The 14,776-nt window shown below is 36.5% G+C and overlaps 1 protein-coding gene across 1 annotated transcript; it reads left to right on the top strand.

The window, feature by feature from the left end:
• Positions 1 to 342: 342 nt before the first annotated feature.
• Positions 343 to 10,286, top strand: LOC107227956 (arylsulfatase B). Its single transcript, XM_015669286.2, has 9 exons — positions 343 to 1,552; positions 4,143 to 4,302; positions 5,867 to 6,099; positions 6,288 to 6,549; positions 6,618 to 6,775; positions 7,084 to 7,375; positions 8,988 to 9,265; positions 9,860 to 10,042; positions 10,139 to 10,286. The coding sequence occupies exons 1-9, from the start codon at positions 1,385 to 1,387 to the stop codon at positions 10,178 to 10,180; spliced, it is 1,776 nt and encodes a 591-aa protein (XP_015524772.2). The 5' UTR covers positions 343 to 1,384; the 3' UTR covers positions 10,181 to 10,286.
• The last annotated feature ends 4,490 nt before the right edge of the window (positions 10,287 to 14,776 follow it).

Below are 14,776 nucleotides of genomic sequence, written 5' to 3' on the forward strand. Positions count from 1 at the left end.
TTAATATTGTATATTGTTATGTAATTTTATACGTATTATATTTACGATAGAGATTTTTGTAAATATTATTCATCATGTAAAGTATATAATATTTGTATATTCGGTATAAATCTTTTTTTTCACCTCACGCATTATATATTATACGGTATTATAAAAGTTACGCAGTAAGAAGAGTATTTAAATTGATTGCAAGTTGCATTTTACGTGTAATAATAATACGTTGTATCCTAGGAAATTATAGTTGACACTGCATATTTTAAGCTACAGTCGTTCGCTAATCGCCACACTAATTACGAAATTCATTGACCCAGTTGATTGCATGCGCATACGCGATACGTTGTTCAGTTTCAATGGTCGCAAACTTATTAATATTAGAAAATTTTCAAGAGTAATTTTTTCCTTCAATTAACTTGAATTATCGAATTTCACGAGTAAAAAAATTTGGAGCAAGGCTAAAGGTTTTAAGTTACAAAAAGGCGGTGGGGTTTAAATAAGAATTTTCAGTTTCTTTCGAAAACTGTGGAAGATACGAAGAAATTTTCTAGAAGGAAAATCGTGCGTCTATATAACAGCTTGATAAAAGTTTCTTTTTCCACTTATCGACATTTCTTGCCGTTTTCGTTTTAATGAAGAAATTCTTAATCTCGGTATTTTTTGGGTATCAAATTTTAAATCTGCCGTTCATAATAATACAAAACTCAGAATTGTAGATGAAGTGTAACTCAGAATTCTTTACGTAACGAAATATGTTCAGTGTGCAAGAATACACGAGAATTAATCCCCTCCATAAGCGAATCTGATGTTACTATATCAAAGGTGACATCAAGCGAAGCGTTTTATGACCTCATTGACAAACATAAGACAGAGTTGTTTTAATATATGAACGTGTACAGACATTTAACTCACAATTCGTCCTGAGCGGCGTGCGCGTCGCTTAGATGTTCCGTAGAGATTGTCGATTTCAGTTTCAGACTTAAAAAGTATCGATAACTTGACACAGATTTTATACATCTATATTTATTAGAACGCATGGTAGTTTGTCAGTTGAAAAGCCGTGTCCAATATTTGTAGCCAGCTGTAAGGCTTAACCAGTTTGCCGAGTTTCACTTCTTTCTATTTCTCCAAGCGAGCGGCATCCGCAATGCTTATACGTATCGAATTTGAATTGTGCTTCGGGATAGTATTTTAAACCAGTGATAATATTTAGCAATACATATTGTATGTTTAATCGATGCAAGAGTACGTTTCTGTCAGGGATGTATATTCGTACACACGCAGTGTGTATGTTATTTATGTGTGTATATATACGTATACATCAATATAAATACAAATAAATAAGAAAATCAGTCTGATCGCAAGAAAAGAAATTTCATCAGATCTGAAAATGAAGTGTCCTCGTTCCAAAACTGTCTGTGCCCTTATTGGTCTGCTGTCAGTGATATCGTGTGCAGATTCATGCAGTGGGAAAATTAATACGATGTGTGAAAAATCGAATGAAGATTCGCCTCGAAGCGATCAGCCACATATCATCACCATTATTGCCGACGATCTGGTAATGCTCTATGTCATAATTTGAGATATGTTATATTTACAATCGTTACAAAAAAGAACAATATCCAAGATGCAAATATTTGAAGATGTTTCAGTAGTTTCTTTTTTTTAATGATTTAGTAAAAAGAAAGTTTTTACTTGCATTTCGTATAACATACTCGATGAAATAAATGTTAAGTATTTCGCACAAACAAAATGATAAATGCAATAATGCGCAATTTATTAGAAAATTGGTACTTAATCCTGTTGTAATCTTACGAATGAATATTTCTGAACCATTATACACATATGGTTGATACAAAGTGGTATTCTAAAAGCACGTAGGCATGCAATAGCTGAATCGTAGAGTGAAAATCATCATAAAAAATTATCTCTGTGCGATACATTATCCGTACTAGATTTGTATAGCTGCATTGTGGGGCTATAATTTACATGATAAAATATTTTACATTTTTAATTTCATTGATCGATATTTATTATAAGCCTTGCTGATCAGGTGCAATTGTGCCAGACGGAAACATTCATAAAAACATATTTGAAGTTTTCATAAACGGCAAAAAGAGTTGGAACTGAAATAACAAATTTTCAGGGTCATGAAAATGAACAAAAGTTTATCTTTTACGTGTATTGGCATACAAATTATGTTCCACGAATCGACGTTGTTAACTTTGCAAGGTTCTGCAATAGCTTTATTTAATACTGCAATGTGGGTTTCCATGTAACATAAGGAAACACGTCAGTGATACTCTATAATTTTCTGATTTGCTTGAAATTGAAACTGATGACTGATTTGAGTCTAGGGAGACTGTCGGTAAGTGTCGGTAACAGGAATCTGCGTGTAGAACTCTCATAGCTATGCTATTAAGATCACCAACTTTTCGCAATTTGCGATGAGCAAAGCTGGCTATCAACTGTTCAAAGTTCATTTCCCGCAAAATATCAATATTTATGACAGTAAATTTGTTCAGTCGGTCTTGTCTCATGGTGGTACGAAGTCTATTCCAGATAAGACTCAAGCTTTGCGTATTCCAGATTAGAAAATGAACGTCCTCCACTGCACTTTGTCACCATGAGAATCAGATATATTCTCAACGCGATTTCAACATTAGGAAGCGCATCTTTGACCCCTTTGTCGAATAACAGTCTATATATGGGTATTTTTCATCAAATTCCGAAATTTCAGTTAGGATTTTACCATCAACATTTTTAATCGCAGAAATCCAAAGTTTTACTAAATAAAGTGTGTTCAAATGTAATCTTCCTCCATATTTTTGTTTATAAAATGTAGAAAAATGAATTTAAAATAGCTATAAAATAAGGGAAAACTTTTTTTGTTTTGCCATTTTTTTCGCTATATACGGATCTGTTGAACATTAAGTAAACATGCTATATAAGCTAGAGAAAAAGAATAAAGAAGTTCAAACGACAATCTTAAAAGGCGATTAAGATAGAATACTGCATAAATCATTCCCTCATACAATCATCATCCCTCTCACTCTTAAATATGATGAGAAAATGATCGCGATGAAATGACGAATCCGAAAAAAACTATAGAAAACAATGGCACATTACCTCAAATTGTTTTGCCATTTTGTGTATGATACCTCGTTTGTGGTTTTGACAATCTTAGTGTCAATAACTTGCATGTAAATAAAAATGTTACATCGATAATAAATGCTTGTGACTTAGCACTAATGACTCAAGACTCAAATTTCGAAATTTGATGAGAAATACCCATAGATAGTGTTCGGTACTGACATCATCGCCTATTTAATCTTTGTATGATTTACTGAACTCAATGATTTAAATGAGTTCGTCACAGAAGCATTCAGAATTCAGAAATCTCTCTCAAATCAAAAATGAGAATAATTCTGACACAAACTTAGGTTAATATAAATTAATTCTGGATGATTTAGGATAATTTAGGCTTAATTATGCTTAATTCAAATTAATTTCAAATAATTTTGTGTACCACAGTAATTGTTCTGTAACGAGATTTTTGAATAATACTACTCTTTGACGTTATTTCAAATAATACCTGGTGTTGTACGGACCTTTTCTAGAAACTGCTAAATAAATGATTAAGTGTATTTCCGATCAGTGTTGGGCACCACTAATTACTTTGTGTAATTAATTACATCGAAATTACTAATTACATTGGTAATTTGTAATTAGCAGAAAAACAAAATACTGATTATGTTTCCAATTTACAAATATAATTAGTATTGCTTATTCTGCTAATTATAAATTACGAATGCAATTAGTATTTTTTATTCTTCTAAATTGCACTTTGTGATTCGCATTACTTCCCAAATCACTCAATAAAGTATGGTGAATAAAAGTCATGTTATGTGTCATGACTTATAGAATGACATACTATTTTTTTAAATATTTCACGCGCCGGTGAACTTTTGAAATGCGGGAAAAATTCACTGTTCATGTATTCATTTACTATCTGGCATACTTACCTAGAACACGCTGATCTAGACAAAATCAATGGAAGCTTACAGCAATTTTGAGACAGTGACTTGGGCGTCGACGTCATAAGTCATTTAGTCATAAATGTTTAACTTCGAGGTTTTTGTGTAAAGGGCTGGAACGACGTCAGCTTTCACGGGCACGATCAAATTCCGACACCGAACATCGATGCTTTGGCGGCAAATGGGGTGATACTGAATCGTTATTACGTTCAGCCAACATGCACGCCATCCAGAACTGCGTTTCTCACTGGACGATATCCTCTGCGTGCTGGTAATTATTGATTCTTAAATAAGATACTGTAGAAATTAATTGAATTGCAAAATAACGATTGACACTGCACTGAGAGAAATTTTTAATTCCGGTTACCGCTCAGTCCTTGACTTCATTTTCATTGTTTATCACAATCGAAAAATATGGTTCTAGGTAGAAAATGAAAATTAGTTTTATAGCTGTTACCAGAAAGTCTAGTATCGGTTACTATTCTTTCTCATTACGATCACTGTTACTATATTTTCTTGTAACTGTTGCGAAAATTTAATGCTTGTGCAACAATAAATTGACGTTAAAGCTTTATTTAACTAAAAACGTAGAGTAAACCGAAGAAACTGATTTTGCGTTGCAATTACCAAAAAAGGATCGACAATAGCGCAAAATGGTTACGCGTACGTCGTTTTTCGTCATTCCAACAATATTCAAACAATTTTTATAACGATACCTATTTTACTCAATTTTTCTAGTTACTATAACAAATGAAATTATTCTCAGTGTGGGTTCAGAAATTGAAGCCACAGGTGATTGACTGAGTCGAGCTTCGTTGAAAGAATTTATTCTTATTGTCAGAGTAAGAAAAAAAAAAACTGAAAAATACCCACATGTACACCGATATCTCAATAATATTCTGAGAGTTACTTGATGTATCTTGGGGCAAATGATTTCCCACCTACTGCACGTTATTGTTTCATACTCATTTGTTAAATGATTTCTCAAATAAGTAATTCATTAGTCATGTTTGAATGATAAATGTAATCCCGCAGGGTTAAGAATGTCACATTTATGTTAAATTGAGTAGAATTCCAATGGTCGAATCGCTTCCCAGTTCAAAGAAAATTAAAAACTGTCTATTCAAATAAAGAACGCTTGGTTATGGGCAAGTTGAAATGATTGAAAAACCATATCCTTTGCCCAATTTCGATAAGCCAGGGCTTATTTTGTTCGTTAGTCGATACTCTACATCTTATGGTCTGATTGAGTGCTTACAATCATCTTTTTTGGAAATCCTTGATCTTCCAAATAATAAGCTACACTATGCGTTGCATCTCGAGACTGATCAACTCATGTAGGCTGACTGTCCGGCTATTTCGAAACTCGCTAAATTATACCGAAAAAGCAGAGCATGCCAGCAGACATGAATTTTGAACAACGTTAATGTGACAGCAGGAGTTCATTGATGATCCCCAGTAATAATTTTGTTTACACCATTTTTGCGAAGATATTAGGAACCAAGAGTGGAATTTATCTTCCGTAGGTGATTTGTAGAGAATTTATTGAAATTGTGTCAGCGATACTGCGTTTCTGACACCAAAGAAATGATGCAACGATGCGTTTGTTCTAACTAGAATTACTGCCAGTCCGGGTTTTTCATTTTGATTCGCGGGATTAATAGACTTCTTCTAGACTCAAGAGAGATCGTTTCAATAAAGTTCGACCGAGCTAACTTTGATTGTGAATTCTGAACCATCGAACGTGATGGTTCCTTTGTTTGATACTCTCGTTGTCTAAAGAATTCAAAAGAACCGGATCTGAACAGGGTAAATGTTTGTTTCGAAATTGACAGGAATGCAAGGTATACCTTTGACTACTGGAGAACGTTGGGGAATCCCAGTGGATATTCCGCTCTTCCCGGGGCACCTTCGTAACTTGGGTTATACCACCAGACTGCTGGGAAAATGGCATCTCGGCTACTACACCGTAGATCACGTTCCAACCCAACGAGGATTTGATTCCTTCGTTGGGTACTACAACGGCTACATAAAGTACTTCGACCACACCATCAGGCAGGACGAAACGGTACTATGTTCTTATCTCTCCGATTACATTTTGGATTCAACTGGTTCAGTAGTTTTCGAGTCATCGAATAAAAAAATTATATTCAACAATGTTAATGAAATTGAATTGCATCTGCGGAGGAAGTTCGTGGTGTCGTTCGTTAAGGTTAGCCAGATTAACCGATGCACTTGTTATACAATCGTTTGCAGAATGAGACTGGCTATGACCTGCATCGCGACGATCGGCAGAAGTTGACGATTGAGAGAAACAAGGATTACTTCACAGACTTCCTGACTGAGGAAGTTGAGGATGTGATAAAAAGTCACGACGCGTCGAAACCTCTTTACTTGCAGATAGCTCACCTGGCACCGCACAGCGGAGAGCCGGAGGAACCGCTGGAGGTTTGGAATGTGACAGAAGTGAACTTGACTCTCGGTTACATCAAGGATATCAACAGGCGGAAATTTGCTGGTGAGTATTGATCCGTGGGCCTTGTTTTTGCTTCTTCCGACGCTCATGACGTGTACTTTTGTGCTCAGGAATGGTTACGAGACTTGATAATTCGGTCGGGCGAACGATAAAGGCTTTGAAGAACGCCGGGATGCTGGAGAACTCGATCATCATATTCACCACCGATAATGGTGCCCAGACTGAAGGACTCCACGTGAATTATGGATCCAATTATCCTCTTCGCGGGGTGAGTGATGCTGAAAAAAACGGGATAAATTCAGCCACGATATCATCTGCGACAGGAAAAATTCGTGCTTTACTATTCGGAAGTTGAAGAGTCTCTTGTGACCTCTGCCAAATTACAGAACAAGACATAGATCTGATAAGAGGAAATAATATTCCTAAAACTGACAAAGAAATTGATCGAAAATCATTTCTGTCACTGGCCGGGTTGCATTTGCAGAAAATTAAAAACATCAGAACAAATATTCACGTCATCGAAGTTATTTAAGAGATATAATCTGATAAAAATAAATATAAAAATTTGCATTCCAGTTGAAGTTTAGCATGTTTGACGGCGGCGTCAGAGGAGTTGGCTGCATTTATTCGCCACTGATCGTAAATTCGTCGAGAGTATCGAACGAGTTGATGCACATTACCGACTGGATGCCGACCTTGTATTCAGCTGCCGGTGGGGATGTCAAGGTCCTCGGAGAACTCGACGGGGTGGATCAATGGCCGACATTGAAGTACGGCCTTAAAAGTCCTAGAACTTCGCTTCTCTTGCATGTGGATGAAAAATTCAAGGTAGCTGGAGCAGTTATGGGAAAATTTAAATTTCTACAAGGTTGGTCAGACGTGAAGTTTCTCTTTTTTACTACTGAGGCTGCGGTCCCCGGTGGAGATAATTTCTACGCCAAACTACAAATTACATTTTACGATTTCCTACGAAAATTGCTACGATTAAGCAGACAAATTTGGAGATGTGCGTGGTTTTGGCATAGAATTTTTTCGTAGATTATTGTACTTTTTCATAGATTTTCGTAGATTTTTGTAATCTGCTGTAACCCGTTAGCGTTCATTTTTCGTAGAAATGCATATTTGTTTGTAGATTATTTCACTTTTTCGTAAAACATTAAACTGCTTCGTATATTATCGTAGATTTGAGTAATTTTTTTTTACTTTTAGCACTTAATATTCATTGAAAATCATAGTTTTTCGTAGATTATAGTATTTTTAGCTAAGTTTTTTTTTTCGTAAAATTCACCTAATGGAGATAGGATGAGTTCAAAAATATACGACAAATTCTCTAAATCCGTCTAGATCGTAATGTAAAAAGATAAGAAGATCAGACTTCGGATATAGACCCAAACTCTTATCGGTACTTAATTAATTGTCTGTAATAAGTTTTATGTGCAAGAGATGCTACATCTAGCAGATGGTTTAAGTCCAAAATTGTAACTAGTTTTCGTATAAAATTGTAGATTTTCATCATTCTTCGTAGAAATCCATAATTTTTTGTTAGTACTTGCACTTTTCTATAAAATTCAACGCGGTTCGAGGAATAAAAAAAATTCTTCATATTTGGGTACAAAATTGAAATTGTATTTCATAAAAAATCGTAGATATTCGTAATTTGTCGTTGACCCGCGTAGTTTCCTAAGAAGTTCTCGGAAAAAAAATTAAATCTACTCCCAATAGGAATTTTTCATCATTTTCCGTAGAAAGTACGTGGATTTTCCATAATTTGCTACTACTTTCTACGATTTTCATAGTTTGACGTAGAAATTATTTTCGCCAGGGGTGCTTTTACTTGCTCACGATAAGTTTATTGACGGTAAAAAAGTGAAAAGGAAAGATTTGGGAAATTGTATACGATGAATTTCACACATCATAAGATGGCTTTTTGCAATACGTAATACTAGATATTAGAATGATGGAAGTCAGGACAGACAAAAAATGAATATACATAAATCCAGAAACTCGTTAAAAAGAAAAGAAGATAAATACATAATGGATTCACATGGAAAGGATTCAACCAATATGAACAAAGCCTTGCAATACACATGATAGATTATTTATCGAACAACGGTTTGGAAAGTTCAATTATCGAACCTTGTATGGCGTACAGCTTATGGTGCCTCGTTTCCGAACAGTACGGTGAAGCAGCGGTGGCGCATGCGCACGATTGAAATGCTATATTTTACGCGCTAGAGCTTTCTTTGACGCATGCACAATTTCGAATAATTTAATATTACTCACTGCGTCATTGGCGTAATTTACCTAATCCCAATTGTACGCGTTGTGAGTGGCACGTTGGTTACTTCTCCTATCAAACTCTCCTTTACAGGTTTTGCAGAAAATAGCGTGTGTCACACTCCTCGGAAATCACTCACTTTCTGCACTCGTAACATTATATATTATACGTGACTGATGATTTTCTTTTCGTAATACATTAGGTAACCAAGTCAACTACACTGATTTTTATGGTGACAGTGGCGACGGGGATAATTATCCGCCTTACTCTGCAGCGTCAGTCGTATCTTCCGCTGCTGGGCAGGCGATTTCTCAAATTTCTGAATCCGTTGCAACTCCGCAACAGATCATCAGCTTGCGTTTGAAAACAAAAATTTCGTGTCCACCATTCCAAGAATACGTGAACTGCACGAGCAGATGCCTCTTCGACTTAAGCGTTGACCCCTGTGAGACTGTTAACCTATCTGAACAGCATCCTAAGGTAGGACACAGTTATTTTATGCTTTTTCGAAAATTTTATACTCTTTCCAGCTTGATACACGAGCTACATGATCCTTATTTTCGAACAATGTTATACACTGACAGTAAATATAGTACACTGACTGTCATGGCCGTTATATTTAATTACAAGCATGTTATTTTGATTCAATATTTTTTATTCGAATTTATATCTCCCATTGAATATTTTACTTTGCATCGATTGAATAACGTAAAATGAAAGTCCAACAGCTTACATGATGCCGCACTGTGTCTTAATGTTTAAAAAATTTTGCCAAAACGATTAGCTTGTCGCTTGCTTCGGCAGCACAATGTCAGAATTCCGATAGTTCATGTCATTTTTTTTGTTCTTTTTTTTTAGATTTTTCAAAAATACGACAAAAAAAAACATATTTTTCTATGCGACAAAGTCTGAAACCTTATGCGACGTTCACAATGTTGATCTTACCTAAAGTTACTAGAACATAAGTCACTAAATTGATGAAAAATACAGTTTTCACAGATTTATACATGATGTATAACTTTTCTGTGGTATGTAAATAAACTATGTAATAAATATGTATTTTTTATTTCACAGATAGTTGAACTAATGGAGAGTTATATAGAGAAATATCAAGATGTTTTGGTCCAGCAATCGAGCGGTTTGTACGACAGAACTTCAAGTCCTGCCAAGTTTAATGGAGCATGGATGCCGTGGATAAAATTCAACCACAATGATGAATCTGCGTCGCTTTTGGAAGTGCCACAAACCAGTTCCGCCGTAAGCTTATATTAGCATGCTGATTAGTAATTTGAATCAATTTTCAAATGAGTTTTAAGAAATTGTTTTAAAATTTTTTTCTGGTTCTTGTTTCAGGGTGATATCATCATGAATCTCAGGTCGATTCGGCAATTATGATACCTGACGTATCTGTTTGTAAATGGAGACATGGATCAACATTTTAAATGATATTAAATTTTAACTCAATCTGTTCAAATGTTATAAATGACAACTGTCACTTGCACGTCGTGGGTTTTATTTCTTCTGCTTCAATGTTTCCATCACGTAGATCTTTGGACTGCGCCATACAGACTATGAGACGATAAATTTACCAATAAATACACGTTGCCTGCAGACTCTGTAGATAATGTACTCGATACCAGCTGAAGGTAAGCGGCATAATTCAAGTAGCATTATACCACGGACCTATACACGGTTCGTGCATTATACAAATGACCGAGGCTCTTTGTCCTTATGCAGTGCAGCCTCGCTAGTCGGCATCAGAATTCAGATAATTAAGAAAAATTATGCGATGAATGTTCAATGAATTGTATAATGTAATATTACATAATCCATAGTTTCCGTCATGTGAAAGTTATTTTTGTTTCGGCTGTACCTATATATTGCCTACTACGCTATTGTATAAAGATTATGTAGATGCGGTACGCTGCGGATATTGTTCCATATAGAAATAGTGCGCGCCATAAGACGTTGATATCGTTTTAATATCGCAGCGGTTTGTGTGGAACGAGAGATCACAAGTCGAGTGGAGCACCTCAGTTATGAGTTAAACTGATCCAAAACACAGCGAATCTTCCATAATTTTCTGCATCACGCCACTGTTGTATTAATTAATGGGCGTTGAGTTTAAAGTGTCGATTAATCTCGACTGTTCACCGTCACATAATTATAATAATTCCGCCCTGCTTCCGTCGGTGCATAAGTATATATGTGTATAATTCCATATCATTAGGCTCTTATTTCAGGCCCAGATCTGTGCACAGAATTATTCGCCCACCCCTAAAGATTCGCGCGGTTCGATATAACCTGATATAACTAACGGGCAACTTCACGTCCGCGTCTGCCTTGAGGAGCAGCTTGCCTTGCTTTGTTTTTTGATTTCTTACTACCAGTCTAGCTCCGACGTTACACGCCTCATTTACCAATCTTGATATTTGCCTCCTCCGTATACAGCGACGCAGCCTCATATTCCCCTCTCGAGATACCGTAGCCAGCTTATGCCATGATGCTTTAAGGGGTTTTCTCCCCCAAACGACAGTTTCGCATGGTGCATGCCTTGCAGGGTTGGTTATAAGCCACTTTTAATAGCCAAACGTCGCAGCTGCATCGTATAATATCTATATTCGCGCCGTTTTACTATACCCTCCGCTTTCTCAGCCGCGATATAGCAACATGGCGGTGCATGCACAGCTGATGGTTTTAGGTTTATTTTACCAATTATCAAGGCATAAAAACTCTACGCAAGCTGTTGTGCTGTCACTTTATCACGTGAAGTTCGTTCAGAGTGAAAAAAAATTAAACAGGAAAGACTTTTAAGCTAAAATACGAACATTTTAGGATTGTAGATTGTCAACCACAAGATGGCGTCTTCTGACGTCAGAGTATTTGAATACGAATCTTGAAAATTTTTGTACACAGTTCGTCTTTCTTTTAGATTTGGAATTTCTCTGAAAGAAAACAATACTACGTAATAGACCCTGACTGTTATTAACGAAACATATTTCGAAATATTACAGTAAAATCAGATTTTCCTCAATTTGTCTTCTTCCGTAAAACCTCAATGGTTATTTCCATCGGAACTACTTTTGATGCATTTTGTTATCACAAAAAGGTACAATGAGTAAAAAGATCTGGAAAAAAATTCAAGTTCATTCATACCCTCTTCAACCAGCCGAACGTGAGGCAATTTTCGAAATTTCGAACCTTTCAGTCCCCTGAATCCCTTTAGCTGCAATTCTCGTTTCCGTGAATGCAGAGAAATAATTGCCGGAACGAATTCTGTTATACCTTCCTCAGAAACCGCAGCCTGTTCGTATACCTATTTATAAATGTGTATACAAGCGCGTACATAATACATAGGAATGCGTGTCTATTAGAGGAATACACCGACGTATATATAATGCAGTATTATAGAATGGGTGGCGCAGCATCCGAGGCTCGCCGGCTGATTTAATGACTGGGCGGCAGCTTTATGTTTGAAAGTCCGCGTGCTCCTCCGTCCTGCCCCTGTTCTTAAATCTCTTTCTCTTGTTCTTCCTCTCCTCTCCTCACCTTATTTTCTCGTCTTGTCCTTTTCCTCATCGCGATCTCACCCCGTCCTGCCTGGTCTCAACTTACCTCACAAGTTTCGTCCTGTTCTCTTTTACTCTCTTCTTTTTGCTACTCTTCTTCTCTCTTCTCTTTCCTCGGAGATCTTCGGATCACTTGAAAATCACGAGCTGTAACAGGGATTCGGATGATGGTGTTGCAGCTAATAAGCCGCAGGGCTGCGGGCGTGAGAACGTGAGAATCACAGCTCTAGGGTACGCGTAATCACCATTTGTTCCTCTCCCCTTCAGTTCCCTTTCCGTCCCTTCCCTTCTCTGCTCTTCTTCGGCCATACCGCTTCGTTTCTCATTTCTTTTTCTTCTTTCTCCAGAATTTTTATTTCTTCCTCTCCTCCGTAGTACCGTGTGGCTACTCTGGTCGTTATAACCCCTCATCTTCATAGCTACATTCACACCGATATCTCAATAACATTGTGAGAATGCCTTGATGTGCGTCGGGGAAAAGATTTCTCACCTGCTATCGGTTAATGTTTCATACTTATTGGCTACACGATATTTTATATGAATTATTCGTCATTCATAATTGATCGACATAGTCAGGGTTTCCCATATCAAATTCAAGTTGATTGATTCTGAGTAGAATTGCATTCGGAATATCTCTTCTCAATTCGAAAAAAATTGAACACCGTCAATTTAAATAAAGAATGTTTGGTTATACATAACTTCAAAACGGTTAAAAAACGTATCATTTGCCCAATTTCGATAGATCAGGGTTCGTTTTACCTGTTAATCGATACTCTATAATTTTGTGAAATGAATTTTGAACATATTGTTAATATCTTTCTCAATGGAGCATAAGGCTATTGACTTTAATCTGTAATTAATTATTTCAAACGTTTTTACAGTGAAATTAGGACGTAGGGATAAACTTCGTTTCAGGTGATTTATAAGGAACTCATTGAAAAACTAACAATCACGTACAAATCATCAAAATCGGAAGAGCGACACGTTTCTCGAAGCAGTGGACCAACTTTTTCAATAGAAAAATTGACGGATTGAAAACTTTTATCATACTGTAGTAATTTCTAAAAAATTTCTAGACACTTCTCAATTTCCATTCGAAAATTATTTCAGCGAATTTTCGTAAAAACCTTTAACATTCATTGATAATTTTTGAACAGACTTAATGATTCTGGTATTTTGAAAATATCCTTTCACCGATATGAGCAGATTATTTTAGCTATATTTGAAAACAGTTATTCACAAATGATTCCTAAAAATCTCGAATTTCTCCTAGAAATCCATTCCAGTTTTCCAGAATGCAGTATCGTTAGAAAATACATATAGAAGCACCATATATCGAATGTTTAAATATTTTTAATCCAAAATGAAGTTCTAAGCAAATGTGAATTGTCTCTGAAAACTGGTTCTATTTTTACCTCTAGCCGGACTTGGTCAGAAGTAGTCAGCTAGACTAAACCTAAGAGTTTTTCAGATTTTCAACAGAAAAGAAAGTACAGAGAGACATGAGATTGTATCCAGAAACACCAGAATTTCTTGAAAATTCTTAGGCATTGTTAGAGTAACACAAATTTTTCCAGAAATAATGCAGAATTCATCTCAGAACTGTCCAAAAACATGGTGTATTTTTAACAATATTGAAAAACTTAGAATCTTTGAGCATTTTTCCACCAGGGAAAAATCGAAATCGGTTCGTTCGAAATACTGAATGCTGGATGGTCCAGAAGGGGGCGGTGCTCGGGCTTTGTGGTGGGGTTTCCTCGCGTCGCTGATGAAAATCCGACTTCCTGTAGATCAGTGCAAGCTCGTCGACGCGCCGCCTCGATGCATCCGTCGCGGACATCCAAAATTCACTTCCTGTGTCCACCTAAGACTCAACAATAGTACAAATAGGTATAGATAAGTACCACAGGTTAATCACAAGGGCTGAACACCCTTTCGAGTTCAAACGCCGTGCGCCACCGCCGCGACGCCGGCAAACGATAAACGCGCGCATTACGGAGACTCTGCAAGAAGAGGATCCTCTGTTACCCAAGGAAACGTCCTTCGGCCTCCGAACAGTGAGGATCACACGATGTAAACTCTAGGAAAAGAATCCTGAGTGAGAATTGGTTGAACAAAAAATAGAACAAGATGTAAATAACATAAACAGCTAAAACCCACCATCTATCGAGTTACGAAAACAGAGAATAAATCGTATAATATAAACTGTATCGAGTTTTCCTGGTTAGGGATATGTCCAAAGGAACTGATATAAAGTGTTTGTGACGGAAAGAAATTTTTATACTCGTTGATGCGGTGGTGCGGTATCGTCGCCGACAACGTTATACGGAAATCTCATCGATCCTCAGGCCTTTGGGTGTTTTTCTTCCTACAGGGTGAAATTTCGCGTGATTTTAGGATCGAGTTTGACGGAATGAGTGAC

Source organism: Neodiprion lecontei, chromosome 2 (genome assembly GCF_021901455.1).
Source record: "Neodiprion lecontei isolate iyNeoLeco1 chromosome 2, iyNeoLeco1.1, whole genome shotgun sequence".
Taxonomy (NCBI): domain Eukaryota; kingdom Metazoa; phylum Arthropoda; class Insecta; order Hymenoptera; family Diprionidae; genus Neodiprion; species Neodiprion lecontei.